Raw genomic sequence first — 23,569 nt, forward strand, 5'->3', positions numbered from 1 at the left:
TACTCTCTCTTCTTCTCTTTCTGTATACTCTCTCTTCTTCTCTTTCTGTATACTCTCTCTTCTCTTTCTGTATACTCTCTCTTCTTCTCTTTCTCAGATACGTACTTTCTCACGTACACTCTTTTATCTCTCTCCTCGTCATCTCACTTTCTTCTTCTCTTTCTTACACACTTTCTCTCTCTCGCGCGCGCTTTGTACCTGACTCGACAACAGCGTGCGTAATCAGTCATGGCCACACAGCCGACCCTTATGGGGGATTGTCTGTGTGCGCCAGGCAGCCATGGTGTGGAATTCATTAACACATAGAAGCAAGGGCACCACGCACGGGACTTATCAGCCTCACCAGACAGCTGGCCATGTCTGGGATGGCCATTATCACGTAGAGGCACACAGACGTAGACAAATACACACACAGACGTAAAGACACACACACACACACACAGACATGAACATACAGACACAGCCACACAGTGCATGCATACCGTGGTCCATATGCAGATGCATACACTCCAGACTTAAACCAGTGCATACACTTCCTGTTGGTGGAACATACAGGCACATACTCTGCATGTACATGCATACGCTCAAATGCACACACAGGCAGACACTCTCACACTCAAACACACACACACTTGCTCCCCACAACACTCAAACATACAGATACTCTCTCTCAAATGTGAACATGCATACTCTCACACTCAAACACACTCGCACGAAGGAACACCCTGTAGGAACAGGCCTACTGTTTAAAAAAAAAATATATATATAATATGTTTATTATTTTCCAAATAAAAAAAGAAGGCCGAGATACAAACATTGACATTGTACTGTTGAATGGGATGGCACATTTACAGGACCAAACAAAACTTAACTCACACATCCCCAAATATTATAAATGGTCAATATTATAATGGTGCATATTATAAGAAGACAGCATTAAGTCATTTACAAGCAGTGTAGTTAAACCAAAACTAAATGGCCGACTGAATGTTATGCTCGCGCACGCACACATCCGCAGTGGCCGTGTCACCCAGGGCTGATGCATCCGCTATGGGATTCATGTGGATCTCTGTTTCCCCTCACTCACGTGGGTGAGGTCCATCCCCTCTGGTTGCTGAGGGTCATTCCTCCTTTTTAGCTCACGCAAACCTCCTAGAGGAATGAGGGAGAGCGGGGGGGTGGAGAGAGAGAGAGGGGAAGAGAGAGCAGTAGGGAGAGAGAGAGAGGGAACAGTAGGGAGAGAGAGAGGGAAGAGAGAGAGTAGGGAGAGAGAGAGAGAGAAGGGGGATGGGAGAGAGATAGGGGATGGAGAGAGATGGGGAAGAGAGAGGTACGGAGAGAGAGAGAGAAAGGATGGAGAGATAGGGGATGGAGAGAGATAGGGGAAGAGAGGAGGTAGGGGAAGGGAGAGGTAGGGAGAGGTAGGGAGAGAGAGGTAGGGAGAGAGTAGAGAGAGAGGGGGGAAAGAGCGGAGGTAGGGAGAAGAGATGGGGAAGAAAGAGAGTAGGGAGAGAGAGAGAGGGAGGAAGAGAAGCAAGCTAGGCGAGAGAGCAGAGAAGGGTAGGGAGAGAAGAGAGGTTAGGGAGAGCAGAGGAAGGGGATGGCACGAGAGCCAGCAGAGACGAGGTCCAGGGAGCAGAGACGCAAGGGGAACTGGCACGCAGAGATCAGGCGCGAAGACGAGCAACGGTAGGCCGACAGCAGGCAGACGCCGCGGAACCGCAGAGCAGAGACGAGCAGACGACGGTCAGCGCCGAGCCACCCACGCACGAAGCCCCCGCGGATCGCCAGAGACGCACCGCAGACGGACGCACCAGGCTACGCGGCCCCACGACGCCACGCCAAGGGCGAACTGGAGAGAGATAGGGGACAGGGGGAGATAAAAAAAAAAGTGTGCTGATGAAATCTGAAACCTCAGCAGCCTCCTGTGTTAAAGAAATGGGATTAGCCCTCGTCCGGAAGAGAAGGCTTCGGGAATGCAGATGACGGATTGCAGGGAGAGAAAGAGAGAGAGGGGGGAAGAACACGAGAGAGTGGGAGAAAGAGGAAGAGAGACAAGGGCCTCACACACTTTCATGCATACGCTCACTGTCATTCCTCTCTTCTTTCTCTCTGTCTCGCTCTCTCTCCCTCTCTCTCTCAAAGCTGGCATCGACCGTTGTCCCACGTGCATAAAGTGTATCGAAATCCCGTTTGTTTCCCCTCTCTCTCTCTCTCATCCTGTCCATTTGTTGTGTCTTGAAATTCAAGGATTAACCTGTAATATGTCTCTCTTGTGTTGCAGACTGGTATGCAGTTAACATATGATCCTGCAGCGATGCAGAACGGGTAAGAGTCCGTCTACACAACCCTGGCACCTTCCACCCCTCTGAGCAATCCATACGACTAGTGCAATAGGATTGTCATATCTCTTGATTAATGCAGTGTGTGTGCACTTTGTTACTATTTGATTAAAATAATCTATACGAGATGGAGTTTGATGCTAGGTCTCAGGTGTTAGTGCGTGCCTGGTTGCCTGCACGTGTGCCTGTCCCTTTGTCTGTGACAGAGTGTCCGTGTGTGTGTGCGTGTGCCTTCGGTGCCTGTGTACGAAGGGGTGCCATGGAAATGAATGGCCTAGCAACGTGTTCTATTTTTCCCTGTGTACTGTAACAGGAAGGGAAGGCGAGCTTTGAGTTCCGTCCTCTCTCAACGTGTCCTCAGTCTGCGACGGGAAGCTTCTCTCTCACTCCCTGCTTCTCCCAGTTTCCTGAAGCGTTTATCTCAATGACTCTGGAATAAGACTGGATGAATGAATAGAATCTCATTAGATACAGCACTGGGCATTTTAGAAGCATAATAGTGAGCTGTGATTATGAGGCTTGAAAGAAATCAAAAGAAAATAGCACATTGACCACTTAGGAGACATACACCACATGCTCGTRGAACATCCTCATTCCAAAATCATGGGCATTAATACGGAGTTGGTCCCCCCTTTGCTGCTACAACAGCCTCCACTCTTCTGGGAAGGCTTTCCACTAGATGTTGGAACATTGCTGCGGGGACTTGCTTCCATTCAGCCACAAGGGCATTAGTGAGGTTGGGCACGGACGTTGGGCGACTAGGCCTGGCTCACAGTCGGTGTTCGAATTCATCCCAAAGGTGTTAGATGGGGTTGAGGTCAGGGCTCTGTGTAGGCCAGTCAAGTTCTTCCCCACCGATCTTGACAAACCCTTTCTGTATGGACCTCACTTTGTGCACAGGGGCATTGTCATGCTGAAACAGGAAAGGTCCTTCCCCAAACTATTGCCACAAAGTTGGAAGCACAGAATTGTTCAGAATGTCATCGTATGCTGTAGTGTTAAGATTTCCCTTCACTGGAACTAAGTGGCCTGGCTCGAACCATGAATAACAGCCACAGACCGTTATTCCTTCTCCACCAAACTTTACAGTCGGCACTATGCATTGGGGCAGGTAGCGTTCTCCTGGCATCCACCAAACCTAGATTCATCCGTTGGACTGCCTAATGGTGAAGCGTCATTCATCACTCCAGAGAACGRGTTTCCACTGCTCCAGAGTTCAATGGCCGCGAGCTTTACACCACTCCAGCCAACGCTTGGCATTGCGCATGGTGATCTTAGACTTGTGTGCGGCAGCTCGGCCACGGAAACCCATTTCATGAAGCTCCCGACGAACAGTTCTTGTGCTGACGTTGCTTCCAGAGGCAGTTTGCAACTCGGTAGTGAGTGTTGTAACCGAGGACAAACGTTTTTTTACACACTACGTGCTTCAGCGCTTGGCGGTCCCATTCTGMGAGCTTTTGTGGCCTACCACTTTGCGGCTGAGCCGTTGTTGCTCCTAGACATTTCCACTTCGCAATAACAGCACCGGGGCAGCTCTATCAGGGCAGACATGTGACAAACTGACTTGTTGGAAAGGTGGTATCCTATGACGTTGCCACGTTGAAAGTCACTGACCACATACTTTTGTATATATCGTGTATATGGAGAATATATGTCTGCAGTACGTTGGGATTACTTCAAGGCTTTTAGTCTGTGACAATAGTTCTACTTTTTAAAAGCCCAACGCTTTTGTTATTTTTTTTTTTAATAATCAAATCTCAAGCAAGAATTTTGCTAGGACTGTCTGGGACTGGTCTGAGTGAGGGGCCTAATTGGATGAGCCAAATGGAAGGAATATAGAACCTGAAAATGAGGCGTTATTGGCAGAGCGGTTTGAAACTCTCTTTTTTTAATCGGTCTATTAACTTACACCGCCTGCTCTACCAACTGAGCTCGGAGGACCATTGCGAGTGGTATAAAACCAGCTAGCGGGTAGAAACGACACCCAGGACTGTTGGAGATCGGAATCAACGTCACAACATGATGAAGTAGCCCGCCACCTCTTGTCCCTAGAGCCCAACTCAACACTTTGGAATAGCCTTCTTTACATTCATTGAGTTTTTCCCAACACTGTGGATTGAAGTCGGCCAGCAGCCTAAGCCTTTTTTCATACGACGACAAAGCTCAGTTTGATCTGATAAAGGCAGACTTTTCAATTGTGAAGCCAGAAGACGCTTCATGACACTTTTATGCGCCCGACGGAACACAATATATTGCCTGGTGTTCGATTTGAAACAAGACAAGCTATACCCTCACGCGGGAAGCTCTGTCTGCTCGGCCTCAAACACCGTCTGTGTGACTGAGGATCTGTGCTTAGACTACGATGTGTGTAGTGTCTGTGGGTGTGCGTAAGTGTGGCCGTGTCAAGGGACTTGAAAGGTCTTTTCGTGGAGAGATTGTCTCTGTTGTCTGGTCCATTTCAGTCCGTATGTGGACAGAGACTGGCTCAAGGTGTATGAGTGTCAAAAGATTTCATATGGTTCTGTTAGACTGTTTCCCAAACCTGGTCCTGGGGTCCCAAAGGGGTGTACATTGGAGTTGTTTTCCCGAGCACTCAGACACCTGATTCAAATCATAGGCCTGATTACGAGTTCCTTTTTTGAATCGACTGTTTTCGTGCTAGGGGCAAAAAACAAAAATGTGCACCTCTTTGTTAGAGGTGATTGCATAAAAAGCCTAAGGCATAAACACACACACGTGTCCAACATACTGGTGTCTATCTCTGTTAGTTAGTAGAACATGTGAGTAAATTGCCAGTCAGCTCTTTGAAATAGTAGTTCGTTAACCAAACCATTAATAAACATTTAATAGGCCCCTTAATAATCACGATCATCCGGATATTTCGATGTAGACAGTTGTAATGCATGGAGACCTACGGTGCATTCGGAAAGCATTCAGACCCCTTCCCTTTTTCCACATTTGTGTTACATAACAGCCTTATTATAAAAAAAAATGTATCTCATCAATCTACACACAATACCACATAATGACAAAGCGAAAACAGGTTTCGAGATTTTTTGCAAATTTATTCGAAATAAAAAACAGAAATAGCTTATTTACGTAAGAATTCAGACCCTTTGCTATGAGACTCGAAATTGAGCTCAGGTGCATCCTGTTTCCAAATTGATTGGACATGATTTGGAAAGGCACACACCTGTTTAAAGTTGAAGTCGGAAATTTACATACACTTAGGTTGGAATCATTAAAACTCGTTTTTCAACCACTCCACAAATTTCTTGTTAACAAACTCTAGTTTTGGCAAGTCGGTTAGGACATCTACTTTGTGCATGACACAAGTCATTTTTCCAACAGTTGTTTACAGACAGATTATTTCACTGTATCACAATTCCAGTGGGTCAGAAGTGTACATACACTAAGTTGACTGTGCCTTTAAACAGCTTGGAAAATTTCTGAAAATGATGTCATGGCTTTAGAAGCTTCTGATAGGCTAATTGACATCATTTGAGTCAATTGGAGGTGTACCTGTGGATGTATTTCAAGGTCTACCATAGTTCCTCTTTGCTTGACATCATGGGAAAATCAAAATAAATCAGCCAATACCTCAGAGAAAGAATTGTAGACCTCCACAAGTCTGGTTCATCCTTGGGAGCAATTTCCAAACGCCTGAAGGTACCACGTTAATCTGTACAAACAATAGTACGCAAGTATAAACACCATGGGACCACGCAGCCGTCATACCACTCAGGAAGGAGACGCGTTCTGTTTCCTAGAGATGAACGTACGTTGGTGCGAAAAGTGCAAATCAATCCCAGAACAACAGCAAAGGACCTTGTGGAGATGCTGGAGGAAACAGGTACAAAAGTATCTATATCCACAGTAAAACGAGTCCTTCATCGACATAACCTGTAAGGCCGTTCAGCAAAGAAGAAGCCACTGCTCTAAAACAGCCATAAAAAAGCCAGACTACAGTTTGCAACTGCACATGGGGACAAAGATTGTACTTTTTGGAGAAATGTTCCCTGGTCTGATGAGACAAAAATATAACTATTTATCGTTTTGTTTGGAGGAAAAAGGGGGAGGCTTGCAAGCCGAAGAACACCAACCCAACCGTGAAGCACGGGGGTGGCATCATCATGTTGTGGGGGTGCTTTGCTGCAGGAGGGACTGGTGCACTTCACAAAATAGATGGCAAGATGAGGGAGGAAAATGATGTGGATATATTGAAGCAACATCTCAAGACATCAGTCAGGAAGTTAAAGCTTGGTCGCAAATGGGCCTTCCAAATGGACAATGACCTCAAGCATACTTCCAAAGTTATGGCTTAAGGACAGCACAGTCAAGGTATTGGACTGGCATTCACAAAGCCCTGACCTCAATCCTATAGAAAATTTGTGGGCAGAACTGAAAAAGCGTGTGCGAGCAAGGAGGCTTTACAATCCTGACTCAGTTATACCAGCTCTGTCAGGAGGTATGGGCCAAATTTCACCCAACTTACCGTGGGAAGCTTGTGGAAGGCTACCCAGAACGTTTGACCCAAATTAAACAATTTAAAGGCAATGCTACCAAATACTAATTGAGTGTATGTAAACTTCTGACCACTGGGAATGTGATGAAAGAAATAAAAGCTGAAATAAATCATTCTCCCTACTATTATTCTGACATTTCACATTCTTAAAATAACGTGGTGATCCTAACTGACTTAAAACAGGGAAATTGCAGAGAGCCACGTCAAATAACATAAATACTCATCATAAGCTTTGATGAAAGATACATGTTTTACATAGAATTAAAGATACACTTGTTCTTAATGCAACCACTGTGTCAGATTTCAAAAAGCTTTACGGCAAAAGCAGAATATTCAATAATCTGAGAACAGCGTTCAGCCACAAAAGGAAGCCATACAGTTACCCGCCAAATTGTGCAGTCAACAAAACTCATAAAAAGCATTATAAATCTTCACTTACCTTTACTGATCTTCGTCGGATTGCACTCCCAGGACTCCCACTTCCACAAGAAATGTTTGTTTTGTTCGGTAATGTCCATCATTTATGTCAAAATAGCTATTTTTGTAAGCGTGTTTGGTAAACAAATCCAAAGTCAGGAAGCGCGTTCACTAAAAGCAGACGAAATGTCAAAAAGTGGTGGTCAGCATGGTCAGCATGGACAAGTCTCTGAATGTCCTTGGGTGTCCCAGCCAGAGCCGGGACTTGAACCCAATCAAACATATCTGGAAKGGCCTGAAAATAGCTGTGCAATGACACTCCCCATCCAACCTGACAGAGCTTGAGAGGAGAGAAGAATGGGAGAAACTCCCCAAATACAGGTGTGCCAAGCTTGTAGCATCATACCCGAGGCTGTAAAAGCTGCCCAAAGGTGCGTCAACAAAGTACTGAGTAAAGGGTCTGAATAGTTATGCAAATGTCATATTTTCATATTTCAGATTTTTTTACACATTTGCAAAAACCTGTTTTTGCTTTGTCATTATAGGGTATTGTGTGTAGATTGATGAGGGGGGGAAAAAACAATTTAATCAATTTTAGAATAAGGCTGTAACGTAATATGTGGGAAAAGTCACGGGGTCTGAATACTTTCTGGATGGAGTGTATAGGTACATCCAKTACCCGTGTCTGATCTCCCTTTCTCTGTTCTGTTTCCTCTCTCCCCTCAGGTTCTACTCCTCGCCTTACAGTATCGCCACCAACCGCATGATCGCACAGACATCCATTACGCCCTTCATCGCTGCTTCCCCCGTCTCCACATATCAGGTGGGTGATGTACTGGAGTGTAGCCAGAGGGAGATAGCCGTGGGGCGGCTGGGGACTGGCTGGGTGATGGGCAAAGCTGGGGGGCTGGAAAACAGCAAGGGGCTCTCGGAGATTTGGAACTTCTGAGCTTTCCTCATTGGTTTGCCGGCGATGCTGGATGGCATCTGTTTTGTAGGCGGTGAACACAGCAGACGGAAAGGCTCAGAGAGAAAAGAGAAAAGAGGGAAAAGCAACGTCCGTTAGGAATTAGTGTTGGGGAAAAACAAACCGTTTCTCCTTTGCTTTGCCGACCCTGTTGTGCTTTTAAAGCTTTTTCTAAGCTGTCATTCCTCCCACAGTCATTTGACATAATTTTCCTGCTAACTGAATTCCACACTTTGCATCCCAGTTGATCCCTGGAACCATGTGAAGCGGAGCGTAACGTAAGGGGGGAAATGAACTGTGCGAAACGTCAATAGCGTTTCCATTTGCTAAACGCCCACAATTTCACGGACCTCCAGATGTTTGACTGCAACAAGCAGAAGGGATGAGACACTGTTCGGTTCACCTAGACTTTCCCCCAAGAGCACTCGCTGTTTATCATTGATCCTTATTAGAATGCAGAAAGAGGGAGAGTGACAGGGAGAGAGAGAGATGGAACGATAGATAGTGAGAGAGCAAGAAAGAGAGAGCGATGGAGAGAGAGAAAGAGAGGGAGGGAATGAGAGAGRGGAGGGGGTTGGTTGGTGAAGGTTGGCATGCCCGCCTTTCAGAAGCGTCTGATTTAAACTCAGGTCCAGCACTGGGGGGAGAAGGGGGACGGGGCGCGGCGCTAATCCGCGTTCTGAAGGCTTCCCAAATTGATTTATCAAAAACAATGGCCGGGCTTTTGAGGAATATTAATCCTCACAGTTTCAATATCGGCCACCACTGCTTCCTGTAATATTGCCCTTCAGGCAAGCAGCGCCAGGCAAGGTGAGTCCTCCATCTTCTGTCAAGTACAAAGAGTAGGGCAGGCAGGAACCAAAGCATATGAGACAAAGGAATCATTAGTGGCCACAATGAAAAACATTCATATGATCTCAGCCATTTGTGGTAGAAAATATTCTGCATGTTGTACACACACATTTTTTATAATCTTTTATTATATAAAATCTGCTTAATGCAGAATATATTGTTTATTAAATTGTGTGTTTTACAGTTTCAATTTTCTTTCTTCGGACTGTGTACTCTGGGAAAAACATCTTGATTACTTCGTCACATGACAGTGGACAGTCCAGTCCACTTCCTGGTCTAGCCATACAGTCTTCCCTGCTGTGTTCTGTCTGTCTTTAATGGAAGCACAAGCTTAGAGCAGGGTCAGCCAGAGGTAGACACACACCGTCAAACCAGACCACTGGAAAACAGTCAGTCACACGATGTACCAGCTCCTTATTAAGTCACCACTGCCAATACTACTGCGTCCATAATGAGAATAAAAAAATAAAAAAAATACAATTACAAAAATCTCAGTCAAAACATAGAAAAACACAGTCTTGAAATGAAATTACAATGGAATTAGAATCTTGTTGATGTCGCACGGGAAAATTCTAAAGATGGACGATTAGGGAACAAAGCTTTGTCTCGTCTCTGTTTCCTTCCTGTTGGTTGAGACCAAACATCGAGAGGAAGTAACAAACAAGCGTGGCTCTGTGCTATTCAATAAAATAAAATAAAATCGTTTAGGCATGCTCCATATCATGGGCTTTAACGAGCTCAGAGGATTGGCGTTCTTATAAAAGATTAGCATCTTATTTGTCTTTGTTGAGTCCAATCGTTTTCCCAAGGATCAATGGGTAGACTTGTTTGTCTCTGACAAGCTGTCTAATGCTCCTCTCTGGCAAATCTAAATTGTCCCTTTTATTCAACTGTGGCTTCTCTCACTGTCGATGGCAGGGATTCTGTTGAACTGAATGACCCACATGGTCCACTAGAGCAGGAGTTGTCTTTCTCTCTCGGGGTCAGTTTGTGGGTTCTTGTCATTTGATATGCGGGTTGCCGATGTCGAGCCAAGCCCAGTTGAGCCAGCTTGGCTAGTGGCGTAACACGCCGTGCCTAATTCTGCAAATTCAAGGCCCGTGTGTTTTTAACTGGCCAAGGCTCCGTCTTACCTCAACGCGCCCGCACTTCCCAGGCATGGAAGAAACCGTAGGAAAGGAAAAGGCACTGGCATGCAGAGAAATAGTGTGACAATGGAAAACCAGTTTTACACACTGTTGATTGTGAGGGAAAAGAGGTGGCACGGGTAACCTTAAGTCAATAATGATGTTTCATTTGATGTCTCCCTCATAGGTCCAGAGTACGTCATGGATGCCTCATCAACAATACGTTATGCAACCCACAGTAAGTGCATTACCATTCTCTGTCGTGATTTACTGTTTGTGCTCCGGCAGTCCCACGTGGACCTTTGACCTTTTGGGTTAGATGTCGACAGGAAGACAAAGACGCCTGATGTCCTACCTTCACTTGCGGTAGATTCATGGCGCCTTCGGGTTAACTCACCAGAAGAGTTAGAGCGCCTTTTAGAAGAGACGTTTACAACCTCTAAGGCACTTTTCAATATATTTACGCTCTAATATGAGCCAGCGTTGGGATTGGAAAAGTAGTCTCCGTCTGGAAATTCACTTCAAACTTCTCCTGTGGCCAATCCATTTTCAGACCACCTTCGTAACTCACCCGTATACTCTCATGCAGTGAACATCGCTGATAGCTAAATTATTGTTTGCGATGATTCAAGGCAGTAGTGGAACAATCTATAAAAGTTGATAGTCCCATTGTAAGTGTACAAGCACATGTTTCTGGTTGGAAACACACAGAGTTTATGGGTCTTGGTGGACTGTAGCGTGACTCAGCAGCATTTAGCTAGCAGAGCAGAAACACCAGCTAGCCTGCTCAATCCATCTCAGCAACATACCAGGCCATCAGCGTCCAGTACTGCGATACTACTTACATCAGACAGCCTTTCATGTTATATTACTAATATAAAAATTATGTTTATTTATTTGTATTTAATTTTTGATTGAACCTTTATTTAACTAGGCAAGTCAGTTAAGAACAAATTCTTATTTACAATGACGGCCTACCAAATGGCAAAAGGTCTCCTGTGGGGACAGAGGATGGGATTAAAAATAAAACACACATCACAAAACACACATCACAACAAGAGCGACACCACAACACTACATCGAGAGACCTAAGACAACAACACAGCATGACAGCAACACCACATGACAACAACCTGGTAGCAACACAACATGGCAGCAGCACAAAACATGGTACAAACATTATTGGGCACAGACAACAGCACAAAGGGCAAGAAGGTAGAAACAACAATACCTCACGCAAAGCTCAGTAGGAGTGTCCACGATTGAGTCTTTGAATGAAGAGATGGAGATAAAATTGTCCAGTTTGAGTGTTTGTTGCAGTTCGTTCCAGTCGCTAGCTGCAGCGAACTGAAAAGAGGAGCGACCCAGGGTTGTGTGTGTGCTTTGGGGACCTTTAACAGAATGTGACTGGCAGAACGGGTGGAGGATGAGGGCTGCAGTAGATATCTCAGATAGGGGGGAGTGAGGCCTAAGAGGGTTTTCTAAATAAGCATCAACCAGTGGGTCTTGCGACTGGTATACAGAGATGACCAGTTTACAGAGGAGAATAAAGAGTGATGTGTCCTATGAGGAGCGTTGGTGGCAAATCTGATGGCCGAATGGTAAAGAACCATATATACCATTTGGCAGATACTTTTATCCAGAGCGACTTACATACATTTTACATACGGGTGGTTCCCGGGACTTAGCCGTTGCAAACGCCATGCTCTCCAAACTCAGCTACAGAGAACCAGCGTTTCGTGTCATATTAACCATACAGTACAAGATCTCCTGTCATAAATATGCACCACCCACAAGCTCAACAGATATCAAACTCAAAAAAGGATCCTTCTAGCTAGAATACAACCTCAATTATACCTACAGTAACCTCCGGTACGTATATAGTTATCTATTTCATTTTTTCACACAGAGTAGCTAATAATAGCATTATAATAGCAGGTACTGTAATGCGACAGACTGATTCCCACTTTAGGACAATGTAGTCTCTTGTTTGGGTAAGAGGTAATCAGTAGGTCTCGTGCATTAGACCAGTCCCTTTGAGTTTTTCATGAGAGCTAATGCGTTCAGAGCTCCTAATGGTTCTGCTGCTGTTGCAGCCACTCTCCCGTCCTGGCTCTGAGCTCTACCGCAGCACGTGGCTTTTTATACTGGTATCACTGCGGCGCGTCAGCCTATTTCTCCATGTTACCAATATGTTATTACTATCGCACTACTGTGAGGGACCGGAAAAACGCGGCCTCGTGGACTCACGCTTGTCAGAGAGGAGGGATATTGCGACGGAGGCTGGAGTATCTGAAGAAAGATGGATCCCAAAGCCGTCCTGTTGGTCTTCACACACTACACCATACCCAAAGGCACTGTGTGGGTCCTCCAGAGCAGTCTCTGAGACTTTCCTAGTGTTCCTAGTGACTGAGATCATTAACACACAGGCAGTATCAAGGACGACCGCTGTACAGATGCGATGCCAGCTAAGCAGGAACAGTGCAACACCGTAGCTCCTGATCCAGCATCACCAGCAGCACCAGTATCCATAGAGAAGCCCTCCTACCACCTACTACCCTACTGCTGCTCCCTGCTGCGGCCATTACCACCTAGCCTCCCCGTCTCAGTTACCCCCACGCTGGGAGACAAGCAACATGCAATCTGGCCCCAGCAGGGCACCACCAGCCTCCCAGCCAGCTCCTCCTCCTCCCTTCTTCTAACCAGCCGGCCTCCATGACGGGAGCCCCCGGTGCTACAGATGCTACAGAGATGAGAGGATCAAAGCTTACTTGCTGTGTGTGGTGTGTGTGTGTGTGTGTGTGTGTGTGTGTGTGTGTGTGTGTTGTGTGTGTGTGTGTGTGTGTGTGTGTGTGTGTGTGTGTGTGTGTGGTGTGTGGGGGAAGGTGGTGCTTGTATGAGTGTCTGGGGTTTTACGCTGTTTCCTGCACAGCATGCACAGTATGGGTGTGTGAGAGTGTGTTGGTGACATACATAGAAAATAGCCGGCCTCAGGCAACTCCGCAGGCTCTATTAGGAACGTGCTGGATTTTTGTGAAATACAGTGTGTCCATTTTTTTTGATATGTGTACACATTGCTAAGTATGACCAGGCTGTCAGTGTTGGTCTTACATAACCCATATGAGGTATCTGTCAGTCCCTCCATCTATGGGCTTGTATCGTGAGAGTTTGTATGGCCTGTAACAGCCTAATACTAGCTATACAGTAGCATCCCCTCTGCTCCCTTCCTATGTTCCATGTGTGCTCCTCTCTCTCTCTCTCTCTCCCCATGGCCTCGTCCGTGCCCTCACCAAACGCCCCGCCCCCCCCCCCCCCAACCCCCCTCCACTCGTCAATGGGTAACACCCCCCAATCTGTCTCTCTTTATGTCTGCACCCGTGCCGCCGATCCAATGAAACACATTGAACTAGCGGAGCGTGCTAGTCTAGCGTTCAGGGAGGCGCCTTAAAGTATTAAACCAATTGACTGTGCTGCAATTTGGGTCTGTGTGCGTTCACAGCGCGTTAGACCAATGGGCCATTCTGGGGGGAGTGTTTTCCTGGTGTCTGGCGCAACATGGAGGCGGCGGAGCACGGTGAGGGGAGAGGTCGTCGCCACAACCAATCAGAATCACCACACTAGAGCGCATACCTGGGTTCAAATACTGAATACGTGAAGTTTTTCAAATACTTTTGAGCGTTTGCTTTTTTAGCCTGCCTGGAGAGCAAGATGGGCAGGGTTTACACTTTTGGGACGACTCTATTCGATCATTATGCCCGGTGAGTTTAAACAATGCCAGATAGAGTATTTGAAAGGATATGGAATAGTATTTGAACCCGGGTAGGCCAGAGTGTGCTGCTGTCTGTGGTCGTTTGGAATTTGGAAGGCGTCAAATCACAAGTGAGAAGTGAACGTGTTCTTTGAGTAAGAGTTTGCTGGCTGCTGCTCCACTGCTGTCTTTTTGTTTATCTCACTAGATTGAGTTTGACAACCATAGCCAGACTGTGCCTGAGTGCTATACCGCTCAGCAGAGTGCTTCTTCAGGAGATGGAGAGAGAGAGAGAGAGAGAGAGAGGGGAAAAAATGAAAAGACAACAGTTTGCAGAAATGTGTGTGTCCTCGTTGCTTAAAGCGAAAACTTAAAAAAGAAAACGACAGCTTGTTTTCAATTGCCGTAAAAAAAAAAAACGAATGAGGCTTCAACTCGCTTCTTTCTCTCTCTCTCCATTTATCTTTCCCTGTATCATTCTCTCTCACACTGTCTCCTCATCTTTCTCTTCTCCAACTCCTCTCTCACTCCATCTCCCCTCTCTCTCTCTCTTCATCTTTCCCACTCTCACCTGCCCCTTCCAGTACCGATGTTCTTTGAAGCTGTGGTGTGGTGTATTGTATATGTGCCAGCTGGGAGGGTGGTGTTGCCAGCAATACTTGGGCTGTGAGCTAAAGCCAGCAGTAGATCAGTCCACAGTAGACCTGGGATAGTTGAGTGGGCTAGAACCTTAGCCAGTTTCACGTGGCCCCTTCTCCGGCAAACCAACACATTAAGATGCAAACACACACACACACACACACTCCACAGTGCTAAACAACTGCAGCAGATAAATGAGCCATACACAATATTGTTGTTATTCCCTGGTGACTGATGTACGTGGTCACTACGGTATGCTGGTTTGATATGTATGTCATGTGCGTGCATGTTGCAGCATATTCACCGAATTCCTCTGCATCGTACCGTGGGCTTTCTTGCAGCCACTTTTAAACAGAATCATAATTATCTCCCTTCACGGGAAGCACTGAATCGTGCCACTGTACGGCGCACTTTGGTTCAGCAGGAGAACATTACGTTCTGAATTGTATTAGTCGACAGAAATTGAGCCGGGGCTTCGGTCTCCGGTCGTCCCTGAGCGGCTCTCCGTACGAGCGCGTTCTGTGAAATGGCTCTGCTGATTTTCCCCTTCTGTCAGAAAACAACTGCAAACTCACGRGTCTCTGCCAGCAAATATGGTTACAGAGGGTGAAGTCTGTTCTGTGTTCTAGACCGTTGGTTCGGTCCACAGAAGATGTATTGGTTATAGCCCGGGCGCCCGTCTGTTTGTGCTCTCTTGCCAACTCTTTTCGGAACTGTCATGCAAAACATTTGGCTTGACAATGACAATGGTGTGTAGGGAAAAGCACAAGCAGATCTGGGACCAGGTTAGTATTGATGTTATTAGTGATATTGATAGTGACGTTTTACTGGCGTGTGTTATAGCGCTATTGAATGCAMCTGGTTTGTCAAGAGTCGCTTACAATACATTTCAATTTGGAGAAATGTATTCATTGCCTCAATAAAACAGCAATCCCAGAGCGTTCCTCTGACTCTGACACAGATTCTGGTCTCAGCTTTGATTGTTATTATTTCTGGTGAGTTTATTCATTCTCTAAGTCAGTCAGAGGACAGCTGATAAATCATTAGCCCGTCCTCGGAGACGAGACCTCCCATGAAGACATGTCAAATACCAGAGCCCCACGTCCCATCTATCAACCCCTGAGGCACAGACCGCTCACACACACACGCGCACGCGCTCTCTGTCCCACAAAGATTCCATGGCTGCTTCGGGGAACGCCGAGCCAGCGTTTTGTTTTAGGTGCCCCGTTACCACGGCGATCCCCCGACGTCGTAATTCACCACGCCAGAGTTTCCAGGCGCTCACATGGGACGGTGAGACAGTTGATAGACATGTCGTAACAGTGCTGTGTAACGGCCAAGGTGGCTGCAGCCAACGCACATCTGGGGTGGTGAAGCAGTCTCACCAGAGCATATCACAGTCACAGGGTGGGCCTAATTGGCGCGCTCACCGACGTGTACCCTAACATATCAGTTAGTCTGATACTGCCCCGCTGCTGTACTATGTTTTGTYAAGATGTTTTCGAAATGCTCAAAGTCCCTATATTCGTCTCAGAATGTCTRGGTGTGTCCCTTTTGCTTCTTTGGTTTCAGTTTGTTCAATCTCGGTGACAGTGGACCGAGATAGTGGATCTCTAGGTCGAGTCAACGTGTACATCGTGGTGTTTCAGGTCGGCTATCTCTGTCGGGTCAACGTTGTACCTCAGACGTGTGTCTTAGCCTTTGCCACGGGGCTGCTGCAAAGTGAGGGCAGCCCTGTCTGTCTGATAGCCCTAGGTGGGATTTGTGCTGTGGATTAGTGAAAGACACTCCACAATCCAGCCTCTCTTCTTCGGGTTAACGAGCCTGGAAAGGAGCCTGCGGGGCCTTGGAACCTGGTGCAGCCATGACGATCTGAACTAGCATGTTCTGCTCACCATACACACACACACACACACACACACACACACACACACACACACACACACACACACTAGCACTGAATCACTTATGCAATACCAGTAGCCTAACCTTTTCTTCCTCTGCAGGTGCTTTGGTGGCAGTGCACAATACCTTGAAGGTGGGCAATCCTGCTATTAGGGGCCCCGGGGCCTCTACAGTTACCTAGCTCAATCACGAGTTAGTCTGTAAAGGCTGCTTCACAACAGACCGAGGGCTTTACAGCCCGTCTAACAACCTTGATGTCTGACATCTCTCCTCTCTAGATGAGGATCAATGCCATCTTTAACGAGCAGCACTTTATCCGCTTCTCCTGTTAGKAGCWCACACACACTCAGTATGACATACACACACACGCTGACACAAACATTAATTGAATATAGATCCAAAAGAACACATTCTCATACATATAAGATTCTCATGAATATATACAGTCTAGTATATCTTCCTTAAACACACGCGCACACACACACACACACACACACACAGAGACAGACAGACACACTCATATACACACACACTCTCGCAAACACAGAAAATCGAAATCACAAATCGGCTTAACACGTCTGTGAATTAAGCCCCTTCCGTTACTCTCTGTTTCCTATTATAAAAGCATTGTCAGCCGCTGAATCGGTTACAGGTACCCTTAGCTCTGGCCTGTCTCTCTCTTCCTCAATCCATCTCTCTCCCCTTTTCTCAGTGTCCCAACATCCATCTAACTCCTCTATCCCCATTCCTCTATCCCTATTCCTCTCTCTCTCTGTCTCTCTCTCTCCTCTCCTCCTGTCACCCTCTTTCCCATCTGTCTCTTATACACATCTAGATGTGTATAAGAGACAGCACTCACGGATACTACCCTCCACAACACTATGTCACCAGGACATATACAGGATACTACCCTCCACAACACTATGTCACCAGGACATATACATGATACTACCCTCCACAACACTATGTCACCAGGACATATACAGGATACTACCCTCCACAACATAACCTTCACTATGTCACCAGGACATATACATGATACTACCCTCCACAACATAACCTTCACTATGTCACCAGGACATATACATGATACTACCCTCCACAACATAACCTTCACTATGTCACCAGGACATATACATGATACTACCCTCCACAACATAACCTTCACTATGTCACCAGGACATACACATGATACTACCCTCCACAACATAACCTTCACTCCAAATCAAAACTCCAAACCTACATCCTGATTTTGGACAAAATGACCTGGAAGGATTTACTACCAAGGATTCTTACTGTTCAGTCGGAAGCTACCTCGAAAGCCTAGAATGAAAAGAGCATTACAATAATCTCTAGATATTTAACTTCATAAAGAACAGACCCGSCTGCAACATTAATTTGCACTGAAGAGAGAAGTGAAAGGTGTGAGCCCAACAATGGCAGCAGAGTTCCTCTCCCACCGAAATGCAGAGGCCTCTTTGGCCCCCTGCTCCATGGCTTCCCTCTGTGCAGAGGTCACCACAGTCCAGTACCCCTTGGATATGAAAAATGACAAGGCACGGAAAGAGTACAAAGAGAAGCTCCTCATGGACAATCCAGAGACACTTTTAGTTGACTGCTACAAAAATGCTACAAAGGTAAGCAACCTAATCTTCCACACAGACCTTCCCTGGGCATGGCACACAGCTATACGAGCACTCTACCCCTCTTTTAAGAGAGAGGGTACAGGTGGAGGGTGGTAAATCGGAATACTAGAAAACGAGGACCCTGAGACTGAGAGACCTTCTGTCAACCTGTACAACAATGGAACAGTGGTGGAGCAGGGCAACTTCCTACATTTCCAAAAGGACTTCCACAGAATCAAAGAGCACGGCAGCAGAAGCATTCTCTTGGTGACGACTCCCCCACCCCGAGCGAGTCCTGAAGACGAGGATAGTCTCCCCCCCAGCAGTGAACACACCCAGGTCCCACAACTGCACTGCTCCTCCATCATTGAGAGGGATAAATTCACCGAGCTGGAGAGAGACATGGTGGAGCTCAGAGAGCTAGTCCACACACTCCAGACAGCACAGACACACAAAACAGACCAGCCCCCCCCCCACCCCTGTCTGAGAGAGCTGGCTGCACTCAGGTCTGGGGTGAGAGAACTTGAGGAGAGAGAGGAAACGAACACATGGCTCAGCTAACAGAGAAACACACAGATTCTTTCAGAGCGTTCACAGTCAGCCCACTGACACCCGTATCAGATCACAGCAAAATCACAGACTACTTGAACAGAGTAATACTCAGTCAAAACCAAAGGAACTGCATACCATTAAGAAATGCTATAGATGGAAGGAAAGCAGTGTAGAAACCTACCAAAAAACAATTAGGCAACAACTAATTCAATCCCTTGTCCAGACAACTTCCTGGACAAAACGTTTCACTGTAATAGTGAAGGTGTAGACTTGGCAGTAGAAAACCTGAACAGTATATTTGACCTCTCAGCTTCCCTATCAAATCTAAAAATTTAAAGCAGACAACTTGAAACAAAATGAACAACAAACCAAAAAAAATGTTGATGAAGAATGCAAAAACCTAAGAAAGAAATTGAGAAACCTATCCAACCAAAAACATAGAGACCCAGAAAACCTGAGCCTACGCCTTCACCATAGTGAATCAATAAAACAATACACTACTGTCACGATCGTTATAAGGAGTGGACCAAGATGCAGCGTGGTATGTTTCCATCCTTTATTTTGGAATAGAAAACTTTAAAGAACAAAACAACAAAATGAACAAACGAAACGTGAAGCTAATATAATGCTCACAGGCAACTATACATAGACAAGATCCCACAAAGCACAAAGGGGAAATGGCTGCCTAAATAAGATCCCCAATCAGAGACAACGATAAACAGCTGCCTCTGATTGGGAATCATACCAGGCCAACATAGATATATAATTACCTAGATGACCCACCCTAGTCACACCCCGACCTAACCAACATAGAGAATAACAGGCTCTCTATGGTCWGGGCGTGACAACTATGGAAAAATAAAGAACAGCATGTCAGAAATCAGAAACCCAAAAAGGCCTGTGGTGTTAATGGTATCCTAAATTAAATTATAAAATATACAGACCACAAATTCCAATTGCCTGAACTTAAACTTTTGAACATTATCCTCAGCCCTGGCATCTTCCCCAATATTTGGAACCTAGGACTGATCACCCCAATCCACAAAAGTGGAGATTAACTACTGTGGGATATGCGTGAACAGCAACCTTGGGAAAATCCTCTGCATTATCATTAACAGCAGACTCGTACATTTCCTCAGTGAAAACAATGTACTGAGCAAATGTCAAATTTTTACCAAATTACAGTAGGACAGACCACGTATTCACCCTGCACACCCTAATTGACAAACAGACGAACCAAAACAAAGCCAAAGTCTTCTCCATTCTTTGTTGATTTCAAAAAAGCTTTTGACTCAATTTGGCATGAGGGTCTGCTATACACATTGATGGAAAGCATTATAAAATGTACACAAACAACATATACACAAAAAACAAGTGTGCAGTTAAAATTGGCAAAAAACAAACACATTTCTTTCCACAGGGCCGTGGGGTAAGACAGGGACGCAGCTTGAGCCCCACCCTCTTCAACATATATATCAACGAATTGGCGAGAGCGCTAGAACAGTCTGCAGCACCTGGCCTCACCCTACTAGAATCTGATGTCAAATGTCTACTGTTTGCTGATGATCTGGTGCTTCTGTCCCCAACCAAGCAGGGCCTACAGCAGCACCTAGATCTTCTGCACAGATTCTGTCAGACCTGGGCCCTGACAGTACATCTCAGTAAGACAAAAATAATGGTGTTCCAAAACAGGTCCAGTTGCCAGGACCACAAATACAAATTACATCTCGATACTGTTGCCCTAGAGCACACAAAAAACTATACATACAGTACCTTGGCCTCAACATCAGAGCCACAGGTAACTTCCAGAAAGCTGTGAACAATCTGAGAGACAAGGCAAGCAGGGCTTTCTATGCCATCAAGAGGAACATAAAATTCAACATACCGATTAGGATCTGGCTAAAAATACTTCAATCAGTTATAGAACCCATTGCCCTTTATGGTTGGGAGGTCACCAAACACCAAATTGAGACTCTGCATGCAGAATTCTGCAAAAAATATCCTTTGTGTAGAATGTAAAACACCACATAATGCATGCAGAGCAGATATAGGCTAATACCGGCTAATTATCAAAATCCAGGAAATATTTAAATTCTACAGCCGATTCCCAAACCTTCCATAACAAAGCCATTACCTACAGTGAGATACATCTGGAGAAGAGTCCCCATGCTGGTGAGCGTATCCTTGCTATTGAGAGAGGCCGCCGTAGGCTGACCTGGCTCTCAAGAGAAGACAGGCCATGTGCACACTGCCCACAAAATGAGGTGGAAACTGAGCTGCACTCCCTAACCTCCTGCCAAAATGGACGCCCATATTAGAGACACATATTTCCCTCAGATTACACAGACCCACCAAGAATTTGAAAACAAATCGAATTTTGATAAACTCCCATATCTACTGGGTGAAATAGCACAGTGTGCCATCACAGCAGCACGATTTGTGACCTGTAGCCGCAAGAAAAGGGCAACCAGTGAAGAACAAACACCATTGTAAATACAACCCATATTTATTTCTATATTTACCCTATTTGCACATCGTTATAACGCTGTATATATAGACACAATATGAATTTTTAAATGTCTCTGTTCCTTTGGAACTTTTGTAGTGTAATGTTTACCGTTCATGTATTGTGTATTTCACTTTTGTTTGTGATCGATTTCACTTGCTTTGGCGATGTAAACATTTGTTTCCCCTGCCCAAAAAAGCCCTTTTGATTTGAAATTCATTGAACTGAGAGGGGAGAAACAGAGAGAAAGTGGTATGCCGCCACAGCATCAGTGGTCTGAACGCCGGGGAGGACACAGCCTGAGCGATTCTGACAGGCCATGTCTGCTCAGTTTGTTCTCCAATCGGCCCACACGGTCACCAGCAGGGTGTACACACACACAGCACACACGCGGGAAGACCGGCACACTAGACAAATGAACGAGGGAAAAGCGAGTAAAGGGGAACAAGGCTTCGTCACTCCAGAGGTTTGGCTGGTCGAGAGAAGCGAGAAGTGACTCGTTTCGTGACAAAGCGATGAAAGGGCAGCAAGGAATTCAACACATTCCCTCTGGTTCCATCCAGAGCGCTTTATGAAAAATAATACTCTACCACTACTGAGCCACCCATTAGGGCTACACGCGTCGCAGTAGCATGAGGGGAAGCGATGTGTGCTGACTCCAGGCAATCAATGAAACATCCGCATATGTCGGCTACGTCACCATCGTGTATTGACTCTCTGATGCTCTGCTGCTCCAATGCCCCACAACCCACTGATGCATAAAATGCTACTTTATTCTTCGCCCACCCATTGGCACCAATGAATTAACATGACCTCTATTCTCTCCCCTCACTCCTTTCTCCTCTCCCCTCACTACTCTCCTCTCCCCTCACTCTTCTCCTCTCCCCTCACTCCTTTCTCCTCTCCCTTCACTCCTCTCCCCTCACTCTCCTCTCCCTCAGGGTGCAGTGATCACCCCAGCCATGGACCACACCATGTCCATGCAATCTGCCAACATGATGGGCCCGCTCTCCCAGCAGATGAACCATCTGTCCCTGGGCACTACAGGAAGTGTGAGTACTGTACCACCCAAGGACCCATCCATACGGGATCTACTCGAGCTAAACCCTAAACCTCTGAGAATGTACCGTTATACAGCCCATATATCCTACATCCTGTACTCTCACTCTGAGACTGCAGGTACTGTATCTGTAGTACCGTGCCTCCTGTATTTGATATATACATAGTGTATGCTTTCTGCCTAAGTATCTTAGACATGTGCGCATACATTTTTCATATGGGTGGCCCCAGCGGCAATCGTACTCCCGACTGAGTCACATAAGACCGTATCTACTAAGGTAAAATCATATTTCTGTGGAGACACAGGAAATCGTATCCGCACACTTCCAGTCAGATGCAGTTTTATTTTTTGAAGTTGCTGAGCTTTCGGTCAGTCGACTTTCATCATAGCACATCTCCACGAACAATAATTAAGTAAATGTGCATCTGACTGAAAGTGGGCAGAGACTTTTTCCTGTTTCTCCAGTTTTGCCTCCAACACCTTAACTAATCAGCTCTGGGTAGATTCTGCCTAAAATCATATTTTTTCTGAAAGGAAAAAAGTCTATTTTACGGGCTATATCAGGAGCACAGCTGTATCTTTTTATTGACTCCAGCCGCATAGTATCACTATCAAATCTGTACTGAACAGTATCAGTACAGATATGGTTCATTGTCAGTGTCCATGTCCTTATCAAAGAGTACAGGATTCTATGGTCAATACAGTATCTACAGCACAGAATTACATTCGTTCTGCATTTACCTACAAGAAATGTCTGGATATATCCCTAAAACTGTCTCCACATCCACGAGGGTAATACTATCACTGTGTGTGTGTGAAAAGCAAGATGTTTGAATAGCATATTTCCTTTATACACTATCCTAAAGTTTAACAGATTTCCTGGTGACTAGAACAACAGGCCTCTGTGAAGACCAGGCGATATTATGGCTCCTCTAACCCACTAAATCACACATCAACCATATCACTCAATCCATATTCCTGCATACCCCCCCCCCAAAAAGGAACTCCCCCCTCGTGTCAGGATCAAGCCGATTCAGAGGTGTCACACACGATCCAGTCTCCCATTTCCTGCTCTAACACTACGGCTCCAGAGGCAGAGGGGGCTTAGTTTGCCCCAGCACTGTGTCTTGGGTGGAATGTGTGATTGAAACAGTGCCGTATTGTACAGTTACCGCCGGCCCCATGTGTTTCCAGGTGAGCTGTCAGCGACTGCGACGCCATGACGGCTCTGGGATGAAAGAATGTCTCTAATCTCTCCCAGCTGTGCTAACACGCAGGGATTAGAGCGGGTTAATCTACGTTGA

The 23,569-nt window shown here is 45.9% G+C and overlaps 1 protein-coding gene across 1 annotated transcript in view; it reads left to right on the forward strand.

Moving 5' to 3' along the window:
- The window catches only part of LOC111955888 (RNA-binding motif, single-stranded-interacting protein 3), a 282,350-nt gene that overhangs the window by 248,302 nt on the left and 10,479 nt on the right, over positions 1 to 23,569 (forward strand). Inside the window, exons 9-12 of the mRNA XM_070436361.1 lie at positions 2,285 to 2,328; positions 8,011 to 8,107; positions 10,418 to 10,468; positions 22,147 to 22,257. Of these exons, the coding sequence (XP_070292462.1) occupies positions 2,285 to 2,328; positions 8,011 to 8,107; positions 10,418 to 10,468; positions 22,147 to 22,257 (303 nt within the window). The remainder of the gene's footprint in view (positions 1 to 2,284; positions 2,329 to 8,010; positions 8,108 to 10,417; positions 10,469 to 22,146; positions 22,258 to 23,569) is intronic.

Source organism: Salvelinus sp. IW2-2015, linkage group LG31, assembly GCF_002910315.2.
Source record: "Salvelinus sp. IW2-2015 linkage group LG31, ASM291031v2, whole genome shotgun sequence".
Classification (NCBI taxonomy): domain Eukaryota; kingdom Metazoa; phylum Chordata; class Actinopteri; order Salmoniformes; family Salmonidae; genus Salvelinus; species Salvelinus sp. IW2-2015.